The sequence below is a fragment of the Diorhabda sublineata genome, chromosome 5, assembly GCF_026230105.1.
Source record: "Diorhabda sublineata isolate icDioSubl1.1 chromosome 5, icDioSubl1.1, whole genome shotgun sequence".
Lineage (NCBI taxonomy): Eukaryota > Metazoa > Arthropoda > Insecta > Coleoptera > Chrysomelidae > Diorhabda > Diorhabda sublineata.
Genome location: NC_079478.1, coordinates 14,978,520 through 14,999,623, shown reverse-complemented (window position 1 = coordinate 14,999,623; position 21,104 = coordinate 14,978,520). Strand labels below are relative to the sequence as shown.

Here is a 21,104-nt window from a genome sequence, read left to right as displayed (position 1 = left end):
TTGAATTAAAGTGTGAGCTGCTACCTCATGCACCCTCTTCGCCATATTTTGCCCCCTTGAATTATTTTCTGTGCACAAACTCGAAAAAATGACTCTATGGTCAAAGATTTTCCAATAATGAAAGGGTTAATATGTCGGCAGTTAACGGCTATTCAGAAGACCTTATTATTTTTATTATAAAAAGGGTATCCAACCTATTAAACCTCATTGGGAAAAGTGTATGGAGCTAAAATGAGATTACGCTGAAAAATAAATATATTTTTTCCAAAATTTTTATGTTTTCTTTATTGGGCCAGACACTTATTGGACCAATCCTCGTATAATACCTTAATATAATATATAATATAATAATAATATCTTAATGCATAGGAAATCTTTCATATCTACTTTCCTATTCAATTACTTATAATTCAATAGTTCATTATTTTTTGACCCCACCTTCTTTATGTCAACATTTCCTTTGTAGACAAATTTAAGACAATCACGGTTTTATTGTTGTGGTCAACAACTACCAAAAAAAAAAAAGAATTATGTTATGAGTCATGTTTCTATATTATGGAGAGCTCCTAAAAATGAACAAAAGTTCCTCGAAAGGAACTGACTAATATCGAATTTACCCGAATGGACCTGATATGACGTATTCCAATCAATAATTCACTGACCATTAACATTTTTCGGTAACTGTATACACAACCAAGTTTATATGGAGTCACCTATTATTTTACGAAGTGTGATCAAGTAAATTATTTTATCAACAACCAAAAGTCATGATGAAGAAGAAAGGGTTTCTAATAATTTTGTCCACTACTTTGGGATGTATATGGACACCATATTTCAATTATATCTTATCCAAAATGAAGTGTCTTTCTTTTTTTCAAAAGTCGTCTTATTTGCCAATCATCTGTTAAAATGTCTTTCACTTCTTTATTCTTTCAGTTTTCCTTCTAATTTTCACTTTTGAATTGCTCACACCTCTAGTAAATAGTCGTCGGATTTATTAAATTACCAGAACTTTTGAACCACCGAAACGTCCATAGTAATTATCCACAACACGATTTGCATTTTTGTGATGCGTTATAGGCTTTTCCATAGTTAAAAAGTATCACATAATGTATTTCTTTAAAAATACCACACATATTCGAACGTTTTTAATTGAAAATTAAAAACGTTCGAATATGTGTGTTCGAAACCTAACCTCAAATGCCATCTTTTAAACGTGCGTAAAGTTGGCTAAATAGGGCCATTGTTCTTGATATATCTACTGAAGGTTTGTTCAAGCAGCACATGAAGATATTATCTATTAGGAACAAGTACCTCAAGAAAATCATCATTTTTGTTTTTATATAGTTTGACTGGACCATTCATTTTTATTTCCACTACCGCCTGAATAGTCTATCTCCATTCAACAATAATGTACAACCTGATGAAGCAAGATACATAATATAAAATGTTTGTTGACAGTATGTTCTAAAATTTATTCAAAACATTTTTTCTGGTATCGAAATTTATTGAACAAGTCCAATTTGTTGCTGGATCGTAGAACCTTCGGTCAATCCTTGAACTTGATATTGTTGAAAAGCAATTTCTACTCGTATATCACAAATGATCAAGTTACAGACAGTCTGCTGGAACAAACCTTATAAGAATCGGAAGATACTTCTTAGTTTACCTATTAATTGCTGTTATAAAAAATTATTCTTCTTTTTTAATAACACTTCGTACATGATTTTTATACTATTTTTCAAATGTTCAATTGAAATTTAGTTTCTATAAAATATATATTATAAAAAACATTACGCACAATTTTGAAAAATGATATATTTTGATATATAATCAAACTTAATGATTTTTTTGTAATTTTTCAATGAGTACGATTAGTAGTTAATTTTGTGTCATTAAATTCGTGATTCATCGTAATGATATTTCAGATTTAATTCAACGAATTCCAGTAAATATTCATATATTTTTTCATTAGTCATTGTGAACAGCATAAAATGTAAATTATAATTTCTGTACAACTCTAATATTCTACGTCACTTCCAGGTGAGTTGAGTTCAAGGAAGTTCCTTCCCAAATTCTTACACACACCTATTTTTCTCCTTATCGTATTTCGAAATAATTTGAAATTTCTAAAAAACAAAATTTTCTATGGCCGAATAGAAAACACGATAATTTTGTATTTCAGTTTCTTAGAAATTATTAAAACTGTGTCTTAGCTATTCAAATCTATTGACCCCCGAAAAAATTAAAATCATTATAAAGTGATGTGGTTTTAAGAACAAAAAATGGTTTCCACAATTTTATACAAAATGTTAGGGAAGGTGAAAACTATTGAAAAAATGACTATGGAGTTTTGCAAACGAATCCAATGAGAAAATAACTCAAGTAAAGACTAAGTGATCGGTCATTTAGATGATATTTTTTTTAACTCAAAATCAAATCATCTAATCAGAATTTTGAGATATTTAAAGTGATATAGAACTATAAAATCAGGAAAATGACGAAGGTGTCTTCATGGACGTAAAATTAACGGTAGTGGTAAGCACTGGGACAAGAAAAAAATAATTACAAACGGGATAGTCTCCAGTAAACGAATAGATGAATACAAATCATATCATCTACATATTATGAGACCGCAAAGATTGGAAGATTTACATAACTAAGTCTTTGAAGAAATTTTTGACACATTAAATAAAGTGTGTAGGCAGGACTGTACTGAGGTTGTTCCTATTCTTAATACTGTTGGGTAAAATACACACGGAGCAACTGAGAAAAAACTCAACTCAAAAGTGACAGAAGTCACTAAATGGGTATCAAGTGATTAATGACAAGTCTTTGCACACACAGCAGACTCAATTATGACCAAAATCTGATTGACTTACCAGTGAACAATTAAAATTTTCAACAATATTGAACTTTCCAGATTCTTTAAGTAAATTTTGAAATGATTGTATTAGAGCAACATATTTATTTTAACAAAATGATGTGAGCTGATCTACATCCCTTTCCTAGTTCAACTACAAAAAAAAAATAAATTACCTCAGAGTCGAACCAAACAATTCAGTGCAAACTCCTTTTGCAAATGTACAAACTATCTATGCGTTTATCTTTGGAATATTGCTTGCACATTTGGTGCACGGCTACCTATTCGACAGACATACTTGCCTCACCAACACCGAGATCGTAGGCATATGCCCTGAACGTTAATTTATCGGGACTTCTTTCTTTGGACAAGTGCAAGTCTGTGGAATCAGCTACCAAAGCACGTCTTTTCCGAACACTGCAACCTACAAAAGTAGAAGAACAATATCCAAAGGCATATCCATACGGTAGGCACCACTTGAACTACTCGAATGTAATAGAGTTCACCAACTTGTGCTTGCTGTTTACATAAAAAAATGTTGAAGTGAAAAACTCGTGTTGACGTGATGAGATGGAAAACAAAATAACCTTCGTCCATTGAAACTTTTGAGAGGCGGTTGATTCCAATTGCCAGCGAATCAACAGGTCGAGTTTCTTTAAATCGGTTGCCAACGCATTGCCGACTGGTTGGTAACCATCTACCCCGCCTGTAGTTTTCCATTCAAATATAAAGGCTGTTACTCATTGCAAATTGGTTATTGATTACGGTACCTTTGAAGTTAATCCGTGTGTATTCGGCATTAGTCATGGACATAAAATACTATTGAGCTATGGAGCTAGACACTGGAAAGTGATCCATGAAAAACTTGGTTATGCTGGAAGATTATAGAGGTTTAATCAATACAGTAATAGTACAATACAATATCCGATCACAATGAAATGCAAAGATTGAAATATCTTTAAACAATGATGTCCGAGTGTGAACAATTACATAATGAAATCACAAAGAAAACGAAAAATGTTGGTAAACTTTTCAAAAGCACAATTTGCACCTATAAAACAAAGAAATTCAAGAAAAATCCCTGTGAAAATATTCGAAGCAACGGAAATACGATTCTCCTGCAGAAAAATTGAAGATGAAGCGAAAGAAACGTGGGTAACACTATAATAGAAATTATAGAAATAGAAAGTAAACAAAATTAATAAAGCTGTAGATTCTACAGTGTAGAACTTACTGCAAAGAAGCTTCTAAAAACAATTGAGTATAAAAACGTAAAAGAAAGTTGAAGAACAGGGGTCGAGTACATTAAGGATTTGAAGGTGATTCAAAATATCTGGAGTACTAAAATATGTTTTTTGCTTAAATATTACTTGGGCTATTAGGCTCTCGTCGATAGTAACTATTACTAGTTGACATTTTGTCAACTCGTATTGTTGGCATCTTCAGAATCAGTTGGAGCAGCAAGCAGCTTCTGAAGGTGCCAACCACACGAGTTGACGTAGAACGTCAAGTCGTGCTAGTTATTTTCGAAGACGCCCTAATTTCCCTAGAAACATTAGTCAATGGACGACAACCACGGAAGCCTTATCAAATAAATTATATCATATTTTGATAAAGATAAAGTCGGAACGTCAAATTTTATCTATCTTTTAAAAATTATTAAAAAAACTAATTTTGAAACAGAAGAAACCTAAAATCAAAAACATTTATAAACATATTAAAAAATCTAAGAAATAAGAAATTAAAGAAATAAATTATATCTGTACTACAAATTATTTTCTGTATTAGCAAAAACGTTTTTGGAGCCCAGAAGGGTTTCTTTAAGTTATTACTAATCTTGTTTAAGATAAAAATAACATAAATCCAATTAGCTTGGGATTATTGACATGTGAAAGAAATTACTTTAAAAATTATGATCAACTTTTAGAATGACCCCGTTTCAGCACACGTATCTGATTAATGAGAAAATCTTGGAAACTAACAAGATTATTAAAAACATATAAGTAACCAATTATTTTAAAACTTGTTAATCTAATATTCAATCGAACCTTGAGAAATGATGAAGGAAACTTTTATAGATCAAGATAGTTTAATATCAAAGGATGTTGCTCTCAGTGGATCTTTGAAAATTGTTGATTGCTATAATAACAACATGAACCTTTGCTAGCAAAGACAATATCAGTTTAGTAATCGGCTTTCTTTTAGATAACAAAGTAAAAACATTGACCCTTCTCACTTCACCATGAAACCGAAACATTTTATAAACAATTTAAATTGTTTCACGAATACAAATCTACTGACAGGTAAAACTTTCCCATTATTAGTTAGTTTGTATACTAAACGTAGTGTGATGTACCACTTTCACTCAATTGTTGCTAAAATTAACGTGATTACAACTATCAATTATGTCTAGCCACTGAATCTAATCGATTCCCAGGTACAGTACCTTTAATCACGGAAGGACAAGGCATAACAATTATTCAGTGAAAGTATACGGAAATTCACGGAACTTTGACTAACCTTTTTTCTATCTTTCTCTTGCTCTGCATATTACTCATAGATTTTTACTCAGTTTAAATTAGTGCTCATCTAATAACTATTATTTTACTGTTCTAAACTATATAATTCACTCCTTATATAGCTGTAGGTGGTTTCATTTCTTCTAATATTCGGAATATTTTGTTTTATATTTTGCCGTACGTTCATAGAGACTTTCCACCACATTGATCATTGTTTTGTCCACATATTTTTAATTCATCGAACGCACTTTTAAAACAAGATATTGATGTTCATTATTTAATTATTAGTTCAGTCATTTAAGGTAGTTCACCTGGGAAAATCGAGATATCCAGTTATAAAGTCGTTTAAACTTGTTCATTTGACATCCTAAAACTCCTCTCAAAACTCACATATAATTCGATGTGAGCAACTTTCAAAATCGAGTAAAAAAAAATCGATTTTTTTGCTCATTTTTTGCAAATAACTCGTTTCCTATAGGTTTTACGCTATTCGTATTTATTATCAATATTGTTGTAGAGTATTAAATTCTCTACAACTTTTGTTTCAAGTGCAGAACACGCGCGGTTATAATCCCGTTTGAAATCAACTGGTAGTCCCGATCAAAATAATCTCTTATAAAGTTTATAAATTATTGCTAAATATATAATAAATAATTTTCTTTTTTTATCAACAATTACATTATATTTGAATAGTTTTTGCTTAATTATTTATTTCCAATCAAGTATAAATTCATTTAATAGCACTTACCTGCCCGTTAGTTTCAAAATCGTAGAGAGAAAAGTTTTAATCATATTATAATTAAAATCTTATTTATAGTAATTATTCTCGATTAAATAAAAAATAATAGGAAAGAAATAAAAATGTAATTAATGTTTATTAAAAAATCGTCGTTCGATACATTTGTGACTGTTAAAATTAAAAAAAAACAAATGAAAAATAATTATAAGTACAATGAGTTTTAATTTCAATTTTCTTTTTCTTCATCGTCGTCGTCTTCCCGCAGCTCTCAAATTCCAAGGTCGTTATCGTCTTCATTATGGTCTTCGATGATATTTGTCTCTAATTCTTCCATGATTTTGGACCAGTTTCATATGGTACAGCATTAAGACAAGCTTGTCATTACACTGGTCACAAGCTAAAGAACATTGCAACCTCACTTTCCTGCATCCAAATCTTGAGCAATAGCCACTCTTGTAGTTTTACTATATAATATTTAGTAATTCATCTAGAGCAGGTAGTAAGATTGTCGTGACAGGTTCTAGGAACCCGTTACGCATTGTCCAACCCTATTCCTGGTGTTTCAAATCATGCCCTAACGAGAATACAATTAAAATGTAATAAAGTGTATGTCCCTTAGTGATTGTTGAATGACAGAAATAAATATAAAGAAATAAGTTTTTTTGAATTCATAGATACATTCATTACTGAGAAAAATATTTAAATATAATGTAATTGTTAATAAAAAATGAAAATTATTTCTAATTATATATTTAGCAATAATTTATAAACTTTATAAGAGATTATTTTGATCGGGACTACCAGTTGATTTCAAACGGGATTCTAGCCGCGCGCGCTCTGCCCTCTATCTCAGAAACGATTCACAGTATGAAAAAATTTTTGAAACAAAAGTTCTAGAGAATTTATTGCTGTACAATATTGATAATAAATACAAATAGCGTAAAACCCATAGGGAACCAGTTATTTGCAAAAAATGAGCAATGATCGATTTTTTTGACGTTTGACCCTCGATTTTTAAAGTTGCTCCCATCGAATTATATGTGAGTCTTGAGAAGAGTTTTAAGATATCAAATGAACAAGTGTAAACGACTTTATAGCTTGATATATTGATTTTCCGAAATTCTTGCCTAAATCTACCTAAAATGACTGAACAATATATTTACATAGTAGAATGCGGTGAGTAGTAAAGTAGTAGTATCTGAGTATTTGGTCTAACCAAAAAAGTTTTTATGCCGAAATAATACTCTTTATACCTGGGATATCTCCGACCATTTGTTTCTTTATAGACAACATTGCGAAGTTAACCTATTTTCACCCAATGAATTTCTAAGAGAAGTTTTTATTTATTTTAAACGTCTAACGCCAGATCTTGTCCATTTAATTGTTATTGTTTGAAGAAAGAGAAAATTCATTGATCTCAAATCTTGCATGCTAATTTGATCAAAATTCCCATTTCGATTTGGATTGTTACATTCCCAACCAACAATTGCACTGTATTTATGTGCACACGGACCAGTTAAAACTTCAAACGTTGCTCTAAACATGGCGGTGAGGGAGGCTGCGGATTAACCAATAAAATAAAATATTCTGATGTGCAGTGGTCGCAGTTAACGCGACTGGAGCCGAACAACGCAAATAATCACGCGTCTTGCGAATTATTTTACGGCATAGAATTCATTTAGATTTTTTTCTCAAGGGGAAAGATCAAATTTGTACATTTATTAAGGAATCGCCACTATTCTTTCAATCTTCCAAACTTGTGTGTTGACATGCCGGTTAAAACAGTTTTTGTTCATAATATTGACACCCTTTCAATTTTCAACAGTTTTCTCTGTGTTTGTTTGGATTTCATTCATAACAAAAAACTGGTTTGGAGACATTGTTTTAAATAGCAGCGAAAGAAAAGTCGTACTTGAGTGTACTACAAACCTAATATAACAGTTTTTAGTTGTATAGGGGCAAGTGGTGTATCAATAAAATATTTTCTTTTTAGAGTTGTTAAGAGTGATATATAATCAACACACTTAAAAGGCTCATTTTCTCATCTTTATATCCTTATAAGTACATTACCTAATTGCTTTAAACTAACATATCTCTATGTGTCAGCGATATGGTTTCTGCATAAAATTCAGTTTTCTGATCGTAATATTTTTCATTTCACACAATTAACATGATTCGAAGTTTCAATAGCTCTCTCTTAGAAGTTATGACGAATCGTTGATTGACAGAATCGACGAGAAATTGCGTGCTTAGGCATTCACGTCGCAAGTGTCGATGTCTGTAAATACGATCGAGTCTTTACTATGCACATGTTTAGAAATTCGAATATAGCTAATCAAACTACATAATATATGCTTTAAAACCAAACTATCGAGCTCAAAATATGTGCCATGACTGACCTGGGATTACAATCTTACCCAGGGCCCGTTTAAGCGTTAGTCGGCGGCTGTTTGGTACTAACAACAAATAAAGGAGATGCCTAATCTTTTCTTTTTCTACGTACCAGTCTTTGCAATTGTGGTATGTTATCATTTCCCATGTTTGCCAACAATATAATGTTCACTGATGATTCCAATGATCTTCTGGACTGAGAGTTTCTTAAATATTATTCTCTTTTTGGTTGTCTCTTCATTAATTCTGGGCTGAGTCACTCCTGTTTGACTATATATCCCGATGTTTGGCTATGATTTCTGTGTCAATTGCAACATTTGATTCATTGTTAGTAGCACTATAATTGTCTTTTCTGTATCTTCTCCCCTTATAACACTTTTGGCAAGCGTATCTGCTGCTGTACCACCTTCATACGGTCAAGGTACCTACCAGCAGTGGCTCACTTTAGTGTCACGAATACAGGAAGTTGAATTGCGACAGGTCGTTACCATTTTTGATTTTTTTGTTTTTAACGATATTGTTTTAAATATTGTGGTGTTGTATTTCTGCTTGATTGACCACTTTCATTTATCAGTCTGAAAGCGTAAATTTTTGCACATTTTTGCTGTACCACTTCTGGATGTTCATTTCTTCGAAAATATATTTGTTACCAACCCGTCTGTGTAAATATTGAAATTTCTTTATCTAAATTCTGAGTAAATATATCCTTTATTCTCTTTCCTCCCTGTTTTACACACTTTCCTCAGGATGGTTGTATGTTCATAATTATTTCGAATTCAAAGGTTCTCTTTTAACCATTCACGATTTCTTCTAACATAATTATTAATATTATTTTAGGTTGTTGAACTAAATCATATTCCGCTTTTGAATTAACTGTACCTTTTTAAGAATTTACTTTTTTACAATGCTAAATTCAAAAGAGATTTTGTGATTGATAAATATATAATGAAAAAACTCTGATATTTTTTTCCGTTTTCTTCATAATTTCTCACCGGAAGCAATGGTAGTCTTCCATATTCTTTACAGCAAATAATATTTTCAATCTGATAGAAGAGTAAATTTTTTACTGACGAAATTGACAGCAGATGTCATACTTTTTCAGAAGTGTGATAAAAAAAATTATCCAAAAAAACTAGTGTAAAATGGCGATAGATAAAATGGTTGCCCTTCTTACTCCCACAGTCATTCATAGAAAGTGAATGTATAAATCTTTTTATAATCACCGTTACTCAGTTTGAACAATTTATCACGTGTCATGATTCATTGAAGTTATATTAAACTGTTAATTGGAAAAGAAAACATGACATTGGTTTATTAATACGAATTGAAAATTATTATAATCAATTCTTTACTCGTTTTGTGAAATAGGATACTTTTCTGAATTTCGATTCACTTTTTTAATCGTTACTTTCCTATTTTTGTTTTACACAATTAGATCTTCTGAGCTCATTATAAAAACTCGTTTTATTTTTCAACCATAATGGCAAGTTTTAATGATCTTAAACTGTTTCAGAATGAATATCGGAGTCTTCGTTCTTCCGTCGTTAGTTGTCTATTGTTTCCTTTCTGTCGTAAACGGCCATGGTAGACTAATTGAACCACCCAGTCGAGCGTCTGCTTGGAGGTACGGTTTCGATACACCCCATAATTACAACGACCACGAATTATTTTGTGGGGGATTTACGAGACAATGGGTGAAAAACGAAGGAAAGTGTGGCGTTTGTGGAGATCCATGGGATTCCAAGTGAGTACATAACTATTATCAGCATAAAACCTTTATTTTCAAATTATGATTATCAAGATAGGTGACCAGGATAAGGTATAGGTTCTACACCTCTTTATATTGTTCAAGAATATTACGAGAATAGTGGAAATATTGAAAAAGGTCAATAGTTTTTACTGAATGAATGGTTTGGCAATAATCTGCCTATAAGGACTCGATTCACGATGTAAAATAATAATAATAATAACTATAGTCGACAAAGAAAGAACATATGAATAGTTAGCAAATGGAAAAGTCAAAGGAGAAACAGAAACACCTGTAATCGCAGCACACAGTGAACATCAGTTCTTACTAAATATTATACTAAATTTAAAAAAAAAAATTCTAAAACTGTGTACAATTATATTCACTGAGAATTGTGGAAAACATGTAACTTCATAACATCAGGTACAAATATATAACTAAGGCAGTAGTGGAGCAAATACACATAAACAGACCATAAATCAGCAGAATGTGAAATGTCAAATTGTTACTGGAAACCATCAGCAAAAACTACAAAAACCAGATACATTTTCTATATCAGTTCAAAGTACAAAACACAGCTATTTATAGAACGGGTTACATTTTAAAGAGAGATTGATTTACAAAGATCAAAAAAGCAAAATTAAACCTATTTAGCAGATTATACATAAAGGCAAACCTCTATTTGGAACTCAAAAGAAGAAGATAATAATAATAGGAACATTTGAATATCCAAATTCAGATAGATTACTTATTCTCAATCCACCTAAACTCTTGAATTGAAACTAAACAATGATGACGATGTGAAAGTTGAGGAGCCCAACATGCCTTCTATATCCTATGTTCTTGATTTTGAAGAAAAGCATTATTTACCGCACAAATTGTTATAAGAGAAGAGGGGATCAATGTTAGAGGGAAAGAAAGCTGAAATTTCTCGTGGACCTGGATCGGGACAGTATGCCATGGAATGAGAAACCTTTCTTAAGAAATATTGAACATAAATAAATATTTGGACAACACAATGAACTCCTACTATGAGTAGTCGAATTCAAACTAGATCTTTTTTGATCTGAACACTTATAGGAGAACATGTTCTACATGAGACACTTTGATTTCTTACAGAGTTTACCAGTCACACGTAAACTAGTAACATTCACTACCTATGTCGTGTGAATGGCGTTTCTTTAAAGTTCGCCCCACTACATCAGTTTGCGGTCGAAACTCTTAGATCAACAGTATGAATCAGGGTGTCTTACGTTTAAAAACGCACTAACATGAATGAAAAACATCACGTCGGTATTCCATATTAAGAATAGGCTTCTACAAGTCCTGATTTTTCATCAATAGAATCGTTGTAGTATGAATTTAAATAGTTACTTAGAAAATATCTCACAAGAGCAATACCCGAACTTAAACAAAAACTTTAAGTTGCTTGGAACTCGTTCACATCCGATTTTTTGCTCAGTTAATACCATGCCCACTCACCTATTTAAGAATAAACTAAAAAAATTGATTATTGTAAAATTGTAACTGTTATTTATACATATTAATTAACAAATAAACATTGAAAAGTCAATTCATTTTTCATATTTCCAAACTCTTAATGCGAATTTCCCAATACAATGTGAGCCAACTGATATGGGAAGGGGCCCGAAGAATAATTCATAATGATGAAAACGATAATTTCTTCTTTCATGTCTCGACTGTTGATTTCTTATTTGTATTCTGTATTCATCTAAAAACTGATTAATATTCCCTAATTGCAGAACTCCTCGAGCACACGAATATGGTGGTACTTATGGCAAAGGAATAATTGTAAGAAAATATGCCCCAGCCTCAATTATGACGATTCGAGTAGAAATAACTGCAAACCATTGGGGATATTTCGAATTTTCAATTTGTCCTAACTATATAAATCCTACGCAAGAGTGTCTGAATAAAAATATATTGAAAATCGTCAAGCCACAAGAAAATGTTGATCACCATGGGGTTAGGTACTTTCCTAAAGAGGGTAATAAGGTTTATGAAATGAAGTACAGATTACCGAAGAAGACTTGTGAACATTGTATTCTACAATGGAGATATATAGCAGGTAAGGTGCATTTATCTTGTGCATTTTGAAATAAATTTCTTAATTCGATTTAATTTCTTAGGTAACAATTGGGGCAATTGTCCTAATGGAACTGGTGCAGTTGGTTGCGGTCCTCAAGAAGAATTTCGCGCATGTGCGGATATCGTAATCGAAGGTAAAGCTGATCAATCATTGGTGCCCGAAATTGAGCAACCATCTATATCAACAACACTTCAACCAGAATCATCTAGTACTATCATTGTGCCAACAAGCTTACCAACTCCGGAAGAATCGTATAATCCATTGTCAGCTTTATTGATTTCATTTGTTTCTTTTTTAGTGGCATTTTCGATTTTATTCCTTCTTTATTTGCATTTCTACCACATTGGTAGCCATGTTAAAAGTTGGATAAAAGGTCCAAACAAAACTGCTGCTTTGGTGGTACCTCCTCGTCCACCTCCAAGAACTAAGAGAGCAATAAGCCCCACGAGAATAGTTAGTACTGATGGTATGCAGGAGATTGATTTGCGAAGTGAAAGTTTAGCATGATAATGTTTATTTGGGATGTACAAAATTGGTCAGATATTCAAAAGATGATGAATCTGTTTCATGGAGGACTTCCGAATATTTTACGCGAAATGATTTAGTTTTATAAATTTTCTTTGTACTATCTATCTAGTTACCTACAGTCTAACAAACGAAAAATGAATTAACGTCAATTATAGCTTGAAAATATTCGATATTTAAAATACGAGATAATGGAAAAAATAAATGTTAAAAATCAACAATAGGCAAAAATGAAAAAATGAGTATCTTACCCGCTAGATGTGCATCAGGTTATATACCTAACATTTTGCTCTTAATTAAATCTCAAATAATTAGGATGTGGCGTCTACATCAGAGACGTGGAGCGTTTGCTACGTACTGTAAGAAATAAATCTATAAGCCTGGAAAATGCTTAATTTTCTGTAGATAAACAGATAAATAGAATACAATATTTGTGTACAAAAAAAAAATAAATAAATAGTTAAAGTTTCTAAGAACACAATTACTATAAAAGAGGAAAATTTAACGACGAAATGCAAGACATATAGATAAATTCTAAAATAATATATTTCCACACAGAACAATTAATATTGAGAAACTGTACACTGTGCATACGAATTATATTTGAAAAAAATACGCCATTCGCAATGTAACATTTTATGTGAAACATAATTCATTATTACAATGTAATCTCTTAATTCCTTGAATAAGTTGTATAAAAGACAGATAAAGCAGATAAATGTCCTTATAGTGAAGTATCCACTTGGAAGAAAATTTCAAATATCCGCCAGGAAGATTTGTATAACAATCTGGATGTTAAGCGTCAGATGTTATTGGCCTAGAAATTAATTTTTTTGGTTATTTACCAGTTCAAATTACGAATAAATGTTTAAAATCAAGGGATTTGCATTGAAAGAATTGTTTCGCAATCTACTGACATCGATTATATTCTCGTTTTTTAAAAATGTAAATACAGTTTTGAAGTTAGAAATAAAATACACACCTGATACAATTGAAATTCAGAGAATATATTCGAATTTCTTTCAGAAAATGGGGGAAAACTATTAAAAAATTACTAGCATATCTAGCACGTATCGAGCGTGCATGTGATGATTTCCAAAGCTCTTTCAATTTGATTTTTTTTATGCGGATGCTTGGTGGCACATACATTTGTCTACTTCAAATTGTTTCAATGCGGCTGACCCAGGAATGTACTTTTTCGGTTTTTCAAGTTTGAGCTTTTAGTCGTCAGCTAAACATTTGAGAAACAAATTTCCTCCTAAAGAACTCATTCATGATCTTATCGATTGCCCCAATAATATTTCATTTAAAATTAATTATCAATTTGACTTATTTGTTTCTTTAGTAAACAATGCGCATTTATTTAACACGGTATGTAACGATTACAATGTATCTAGCATTTAATTGTAATCTCTTAACCAGAAAAGGTTAAAATCACCCTTCACTAAAATCACAATCATGAGCTAACTACAATAATGCTGAAGCTTTCAATGAACCTGTTACAGTTAAAACGCATTTTTAGAATTTAGAACTCGTTTTCCCTAGTTAAAACTAGTTTTTACTTAATGCCTATGTTAAAAGTAGAAATACCCAGTTAAAACTAGAATTTACCACTGATATATTTGATTTTCATATAAAACTAGTTAGTTAAACTGTAGTTAAAACTAGTAATAGAAAAACTAATGTGGGAATGAAAACAAGATATAGTTTTAAATATATTTATTGATAAGATCAAAGACTCTATGACACTGAGAACCAAATAATAATTAAACACTAATGGAACATTTTAGGAAATATCGGCTTGATTAATTGCCAAGATGACAATATTAATTATAAAATGTAAATAAAATAATCAAATGAATCAACAGAATACAACCATAAAATATCAAAAAGAAACATTGTTAAAGATCATTGATCAACACACAATAAAATCTTATCAGTCAAACTTAAATTTGAAAAAGGATGAGGATCTATTTGTTATTGAAAGAGAAACTATCGTGGCACTTTGAATTGAAGGATAAGCACTTTTCTTGCAGAGACACCTTTTTGAAATGCATCCTTTCTTGCATACGCAGCATATAAATCCTAGGCCTGTTTCTAAGGCTGCTTCCTTAGCAACAGTTCTCAGAGATAAATTTGTATTAGGTACATCATTTTCACACAAAAATGTTCCTTTGCACTTGTCAAATTCTAACCTGAAAAGCACATATAACTAATTAGAACAAAGGGATATAATTAAACTTGATAAAACAATGAACCAACACGTAGGTTCATACCTGCAATATAATTTGTCAAGCGTTCCATATTTCGTTTCTATCTTGTGAAAACCCTGATCATCCTTTTGAAGAACCACTCCGACTATAATACGTAGATTTGTTCGGTCAATATCAGGGATTTGTATAATCACCTATTTCTACTGGACCGTGTATTACATCTGATGTCAATGCATTCTCTTCGCCTGTATTTTTAAGTTTTAATGTGTAGTTTCTCTGGATGCCATTATTTGTCGATTCACATTGGTTACAATTTCGAGGTCTTTGTCATGTGGAGGTATTATATAAGGCTCTGCGGTCGTAGATGATTCACCTTCAATGCTATATTCACTTGTTTCTTCTACAATTGGCGATTTGTTTTGGACGAACTTTCTACGTTTTTTTTTGTGGGGCTCCAGTTATACTCAGGCTCAGATCATGCATTATCTGTATTATCCGTCATATTTAGGTGAAGTCGAAGTCATAAGCCCTACTCGTGGTTCTACATCAAACATTGCTTGGTATGGTGACTGTTTAACACCGCAATGAAGTGCCCTGTACAAACCGAATACCATTTGACCAATTTGTGGTATCGTTGTTTAGGATCCACGAAGCCAACATTTTCTCTACATCTTGGTAAGCCCTTTTAAAAAATCCTTAGCTCTGGCTGTGTCTTGGCTTTCCATGGACCAGTTTACCCTATGAACAAAATGTAACTAGCACATTTATGACAAAATTTACAAATTCTCTGCCGTTAACGGAGTGTAAAAGATGAAAGGAGCACCAAATGTCAGAAATATATCAGCCACCTCGATGACTCTCTTACTTTTCAGTGTACGTAATAAAATAAATTTTGTCAAACGGTCGTGATATGCTATTATAAACTTAAATCATCGATCTTCTTGTGTTTGCATGTCGATACGATTGACTTCATCATTTCTAAGATTATGTTTGTAAATTTTCCTGTAAAGTTTCATTTTTCAGTCTACCCCGACCACCATGTCCGACGGCCACATGCCGTCTTCAATTATATCAAAAATTTCATCCACATATACAGGTCCTGTACACACACAACTAATTGTGATCTTTTTTTCGTGATCATCGCTAATAACTGTAACATACCTACTAATTATCGGACACGATATTCACTCTTCAGTTTGGAATGGCAATGTATTTATAAGGGTCGAAACTACAAACAAATGCTTAGAGTCGGTATGACTTATAGTTACCATAAAATCCACCCACTTCAACATAAGTATCAACTATCTTTTTGCCACGAAAAAACACGATTATTTGTTCTTATATCTCTATTATTTGAGTGAAATATAAACTATTTCAATAAAAAGTTCAACCAAACACACATTAATAATTCCGATGCCTCCAGCTCTGTCACCTGAAATAGAATGTTTTTTTGTGTCGATAATTTGGCTGACTTATTTCATTTTATGTTTGTTAGACTTGTGGTGTATTCAGTAGATTACCTATATTAAATTGGCAGTGTTTCTAATACAATTATATTTATTATATTTTGTACATATTACTTCGATTATTTCTTGTACAGCATGGTATTTTTATAAATAAATTGTATACAATTTTGTGTTGTTTACTGTAGGGTAAATATAAACGGACTTGTTCATTTTATAGAAATTGGTTAGGTACGAGTGAACAGTTTAGAAACCGAGAAAATGAAATATTAAATATTCGTGATTGTGATCGTTAACAACATATTTTTTATTCAAATACAACTATGATAAATAGCCAAATTAATCGATAAGTTATTAACCATACAAATACATATGTACATATGTTACATGTAAATGATGGATTCAAAGGACTACATCGTATACTTTTGTAGATTGGTTTTAAAACGTTATGAATTAACAGTTTTTTTAAGTATTCGTTTTGTTCAATCAGTTACTTGCGTTTGATATTTTGTAATGCTATGAGAACTTCATCTTTATTTTTGGCAAAACAACTCACACCCATTAAATTATTGAATTAGATTCTCTAATTTTTTGGTAGGATAAGGGACATTTGTTATAGTAGGAAGGAAGTTGGCCCTGATATAGTAGTTGCACCTCTGGGGTTGTAAAGGTTATGTGGGGTTGTGTTTGATGTCCTGGCTGGAAAGGTGTAAAAGCGAACGACCATTGGCCAGAAGGTAATGAAAAGAGCTCTAGTAAATAAAAACGCCATTTTTCCCTATCGTCGGCCATTTGGCTAGTGAAACGGTTCACCAGTCTACAGAGAAACTGGAGAAAACCTGCAACATCGACGAAGTGATGAGGCAGGCTTTTTTCTATGGAAGAGTTGTCAAAGAAGTTGAGATAGATTTCAGGGAGATCTTCGTATGCTATTGCTAGAAGTCGGAGGGGAGGTTTGGGGAGTATTCTCTTGGGAATTGAGCCGAAGGGCCGCATATTGAGGAGCCAGGGGGTTAGAAGGGTTTATTTGACAGCGGAGTTGTTTGATTTGTTGGTACGAATCACATACTGGCTAGGAGATTATTTAGACGGCTTGAGAGGGGGGTTATGTCTGTACAGACATGTACGGTGTTACTGGGGCTGAATCTACACTTGTACCTGAGAATAGACTGCTCGCAGATCAGGTGTTTTTTAAGGAGATAGTTGGGTAAAGTGCTGTAAATGTCTTATATTCTATATTCAATTAGGGGGCGGATGTATTTTTTGTATGAATGAAGTAAAGTTCGTTCAAATTTTCTTCCGAATGTCTGAGACAGAATCGCCTCCTTATAAGAAGGGAAATCAATTGGCCTAACTTTTGATTGATGTTTATATACTACGACCTACCATTTTTTAGTACGGTTTTCGAAAAATAAAACTTGTTTGCACAGACTATGAAAAGTAGAGGAGGAGTATCTCTTGAGGTAGAAAAGTTGAATAAGTGTCCATCTGTAAAGAGCAAATTACTGTTGGAAGACTTAACCAAAATAGGGCCCGTGTAGCAAGAGTAAAGATATAAATTTAGCAATTAAAAACAGAGTAAAATGTGCTAAGGTGAAAATTAAATATTGACTGGTTGAAAAATATAGAGTATTTAAAATCTTAACTACTCGTAGCTAAAAATAATTAGGTAATTATAACCTATAAAATTCTTTGAAAAACATCAATAGTAATTTGATGTTAACACATTTTAATAAAAAACTGGGTTACTGTATTGTTGTAAATTTATTTACTTTATTGTTGTTGATAAGATCAGGAAATTATGAACAATGGGAAAGTTGTGCTCAGTGAAGGGTTGTCCAGTTGGACGATAATTAAAAAGTAAAGGATTTCATACGTCTTTTTTTTTCAACGTACAGAATGTATAGCAAAAATAATTATGACTTTCGGTTAATAATTTAATTTACTATTCTATTCTAATAATTTCCGGCGCTGCTTTTAAAATCTTTCCATTTGCTACTGAAGCACCAACTTAATTTGCTCCCTTTCAACGGATACTTTTTGAAACACTGAGATGGTTCTACTGTTACACTTCATACCACAGACGTACATTATTGTATTGGTCTTCTTCTAAAGCTTGGTTTATGCAGCCAAAATTAAAATTAACATTAAACTAAATTTTCTTGGTGGTTATTTTTTGGTATATGAATTAAATTCATGGGTCCTTTTTGTTATACAAATTTGGCTAGTTTCTGTCACTGTCTATTAATTCCATCGTCTAAAGGACATTGCCGACTTTCAGACATTGCTTTTTCCTATTTTTCCTATATCAGTTTTAGAAATATAACACCTCGGTGGAAATTGGCGCAATAACGCGAATAGTATATTGTTAACTAAAGAACCAAAGGATGTTGTAAACAAAAGAATACCGCCAAAACTGACTAACCTTACATATTCTGTGCTCTTAACCTCACAAAATTGAAGAATTGAACTAGGAAGTTAAAAGTTGGTAACCTAACGTTTTATTTTAATTAAAATTTACTGTTAATTTTCTGCCTGAACTATAAGTACCATTTCAGTATCTTTCAATTAGTAATTGAGTTTGATAATGAAACACTTAAAAGACAACAATACTAAATTTATTAAATATTTTCGTGTCAATCAAACTCAAACAAACACTCAAATATATCGTAGTACTTGTGCAGGAATATACAGTGCTTTTCAGATAAAAGTATCCACCTTTAATAACTTTTGTAATACTGGTATTTAGAAAAAATCCAAAAACACGTCAATTTATGTTGGAAGGGGCAAGCATTATGGCTTATTTAAACTTACTAGAAAAGCCACCCCCTCACCCCTAGCAGCATCCCCTTTATTTTTTTAAATTACTTTTCATATTTTTTATGTAAAATTTGGATACTCCTCTTTGAGCTGATTTCAAAAATGTATAATACTTGTAGGTTAAAGTGGTTAGTTTATGAGATAAACAATTTTTCTTTTAAGAGCACAAATTTTACTTATTATATTATTTACTTTCACCTTATTTGCCTGTACTAAAATGGGTTGTAGAACAGTTCAAACTCTTTAATCTTTTTAACTGTGCTATTTATTATGAAGTTACAATAAGTGTTCAAAATGAGTACCATTCACTTCCATACAATGGTATAATCTATTTTGAAATGCCTCTCTGACATTGCTTAATACGGCTGGATTTAATTGTCGACATTCATTTTCTATCCTCTCTCGTAAATCATCCAGAGATTCTGGTTGGGTAGCATAAACTTTTGTTTTTAAATACCCCCATAAAAAGAAGGGGTGTTAAATCCGATGACCTAGGTGGCCACTCCATCATCTGCCCCCTTCTACCTATCCAACGAGCGGGGAATGTTTCGTTTAAAAATTGTCGGACAGGCATAGCATAGTGTGGGGGAGCTCCGTCTTGTTGAAATACCAGTAAATCTTCGGAAAGGTTATCATCATTTTCTATTATTGTTGTAATACGTGGGTCAACCCCTTCCCTGAGTAACTCAAGATATGATTCACCATTTAAATTTCCATTGATGAAGAAAGGTCCGACAATGTGGTCACCTAGGATACCACACCAAACGCTTAACTTTTGGGGATGTTGTGTATGGAATTCACGCATAATATGTGGATCACTTTCAGCCCAATATCTACAATTATGCCTACTTACTAAGCCATTTAATGACCATGAGCATTCATCAGAAAAGCAAATATTGTTTAACAATTGTGGATTGTTATTGATAATTTGCGTCATTGATTCGCAAAACTCTAGACGACGATCAAAATCATCTTCATTCAACTCGTGCACCAACTTAACTTTGTATGGGTGGTACTTGAATTTATGTAGAACTCGGAAAACTGTAGAAGATGAAACACCGATCGCTCTACTTATTGTTGACAACGATTGGGGTTGTTGAGCCTCTAAGCTGACTTGTCCTAAAATTGCCACTTGGATTGCTTCGTTATTTACGAGTCCCTCTCGTTTATGCACTTTATTGCAAACAGACCCTGTTGTGGTAAATTTCTCCATCATTTGAATTACATACTTATGAGTTGCATGTCTTCCGTCATGTAATTCGTTAAATATTCTAGCAGCAGCTCTTGCACAATTATTATTTTGGTAGTATAAACCTACAATTTCAATTCTTTATTGCAAAGAGTAAACCATTTCAGAGAAACAAAATAAATAATGTATCAAATTACACTATCAATAGTGAGTACAAATTCTAGTTGACAATGTCAAACTTTAATAAAAAGTAGAGTTTTTTGTTGTTTGGATTTTTTAAGTAGAATAAATAGCACAGTTAAAAAGATTAAAAAGTTTGAACTGTTGTACAACCCATTTTAGTACAGGCAAATAAGGTGAAAGTAAATAATAAGTAAAATTTGTGCTCTTAAAAGAAATATTGTTTATCTCATAAACTAACCACTTTAACCTACAAGTATTATACATTTTTGAAATCAGCTCAAAGAGGAGTATCCAAATTTTACATAAAAAATATGACAAGTAATTTAAAAAATAAAGGGGATG

The 21,104-nt window shown here is 32.1% G+C and overlaps 1 protein-coding gene across 1 annotated transcript in view; it reads left to right on the top strand.

Annotated features, from left to right (window-relative positions):
* Nucleotides 1-16,738, top strand: part of LOC130444268 (uncharacterized) — a 33,146-nt gene extending 16,408 nt beyond the window's left edge. The window contains exons 2-4 of the mRNA XM_056779338.1: nucleotides 10,026-10,256; nucleotides 12,023-12,348; nucleotides 12,410-16,738. Coding sequence (XP_056635316.1) covers nucleotides 10,027-10,256; nucleotides 12,023-12,348; nucleotides 12,410-12,876 — 1,023 coding nt within the window. The 5' untranslated portion in view covers nucleotide 10,026 and the 3' untranslated portion in view covers nucleotides 12,877-16,738. The remainder of the gene's footprint in view (nucleotides 1-10,025; nucleotides 10,257-12,022; nucleotides 12,349-12,409) is intronic.
* Nucleotides 16,739-21,104: the final 4,366 nt, after the last annotated feature.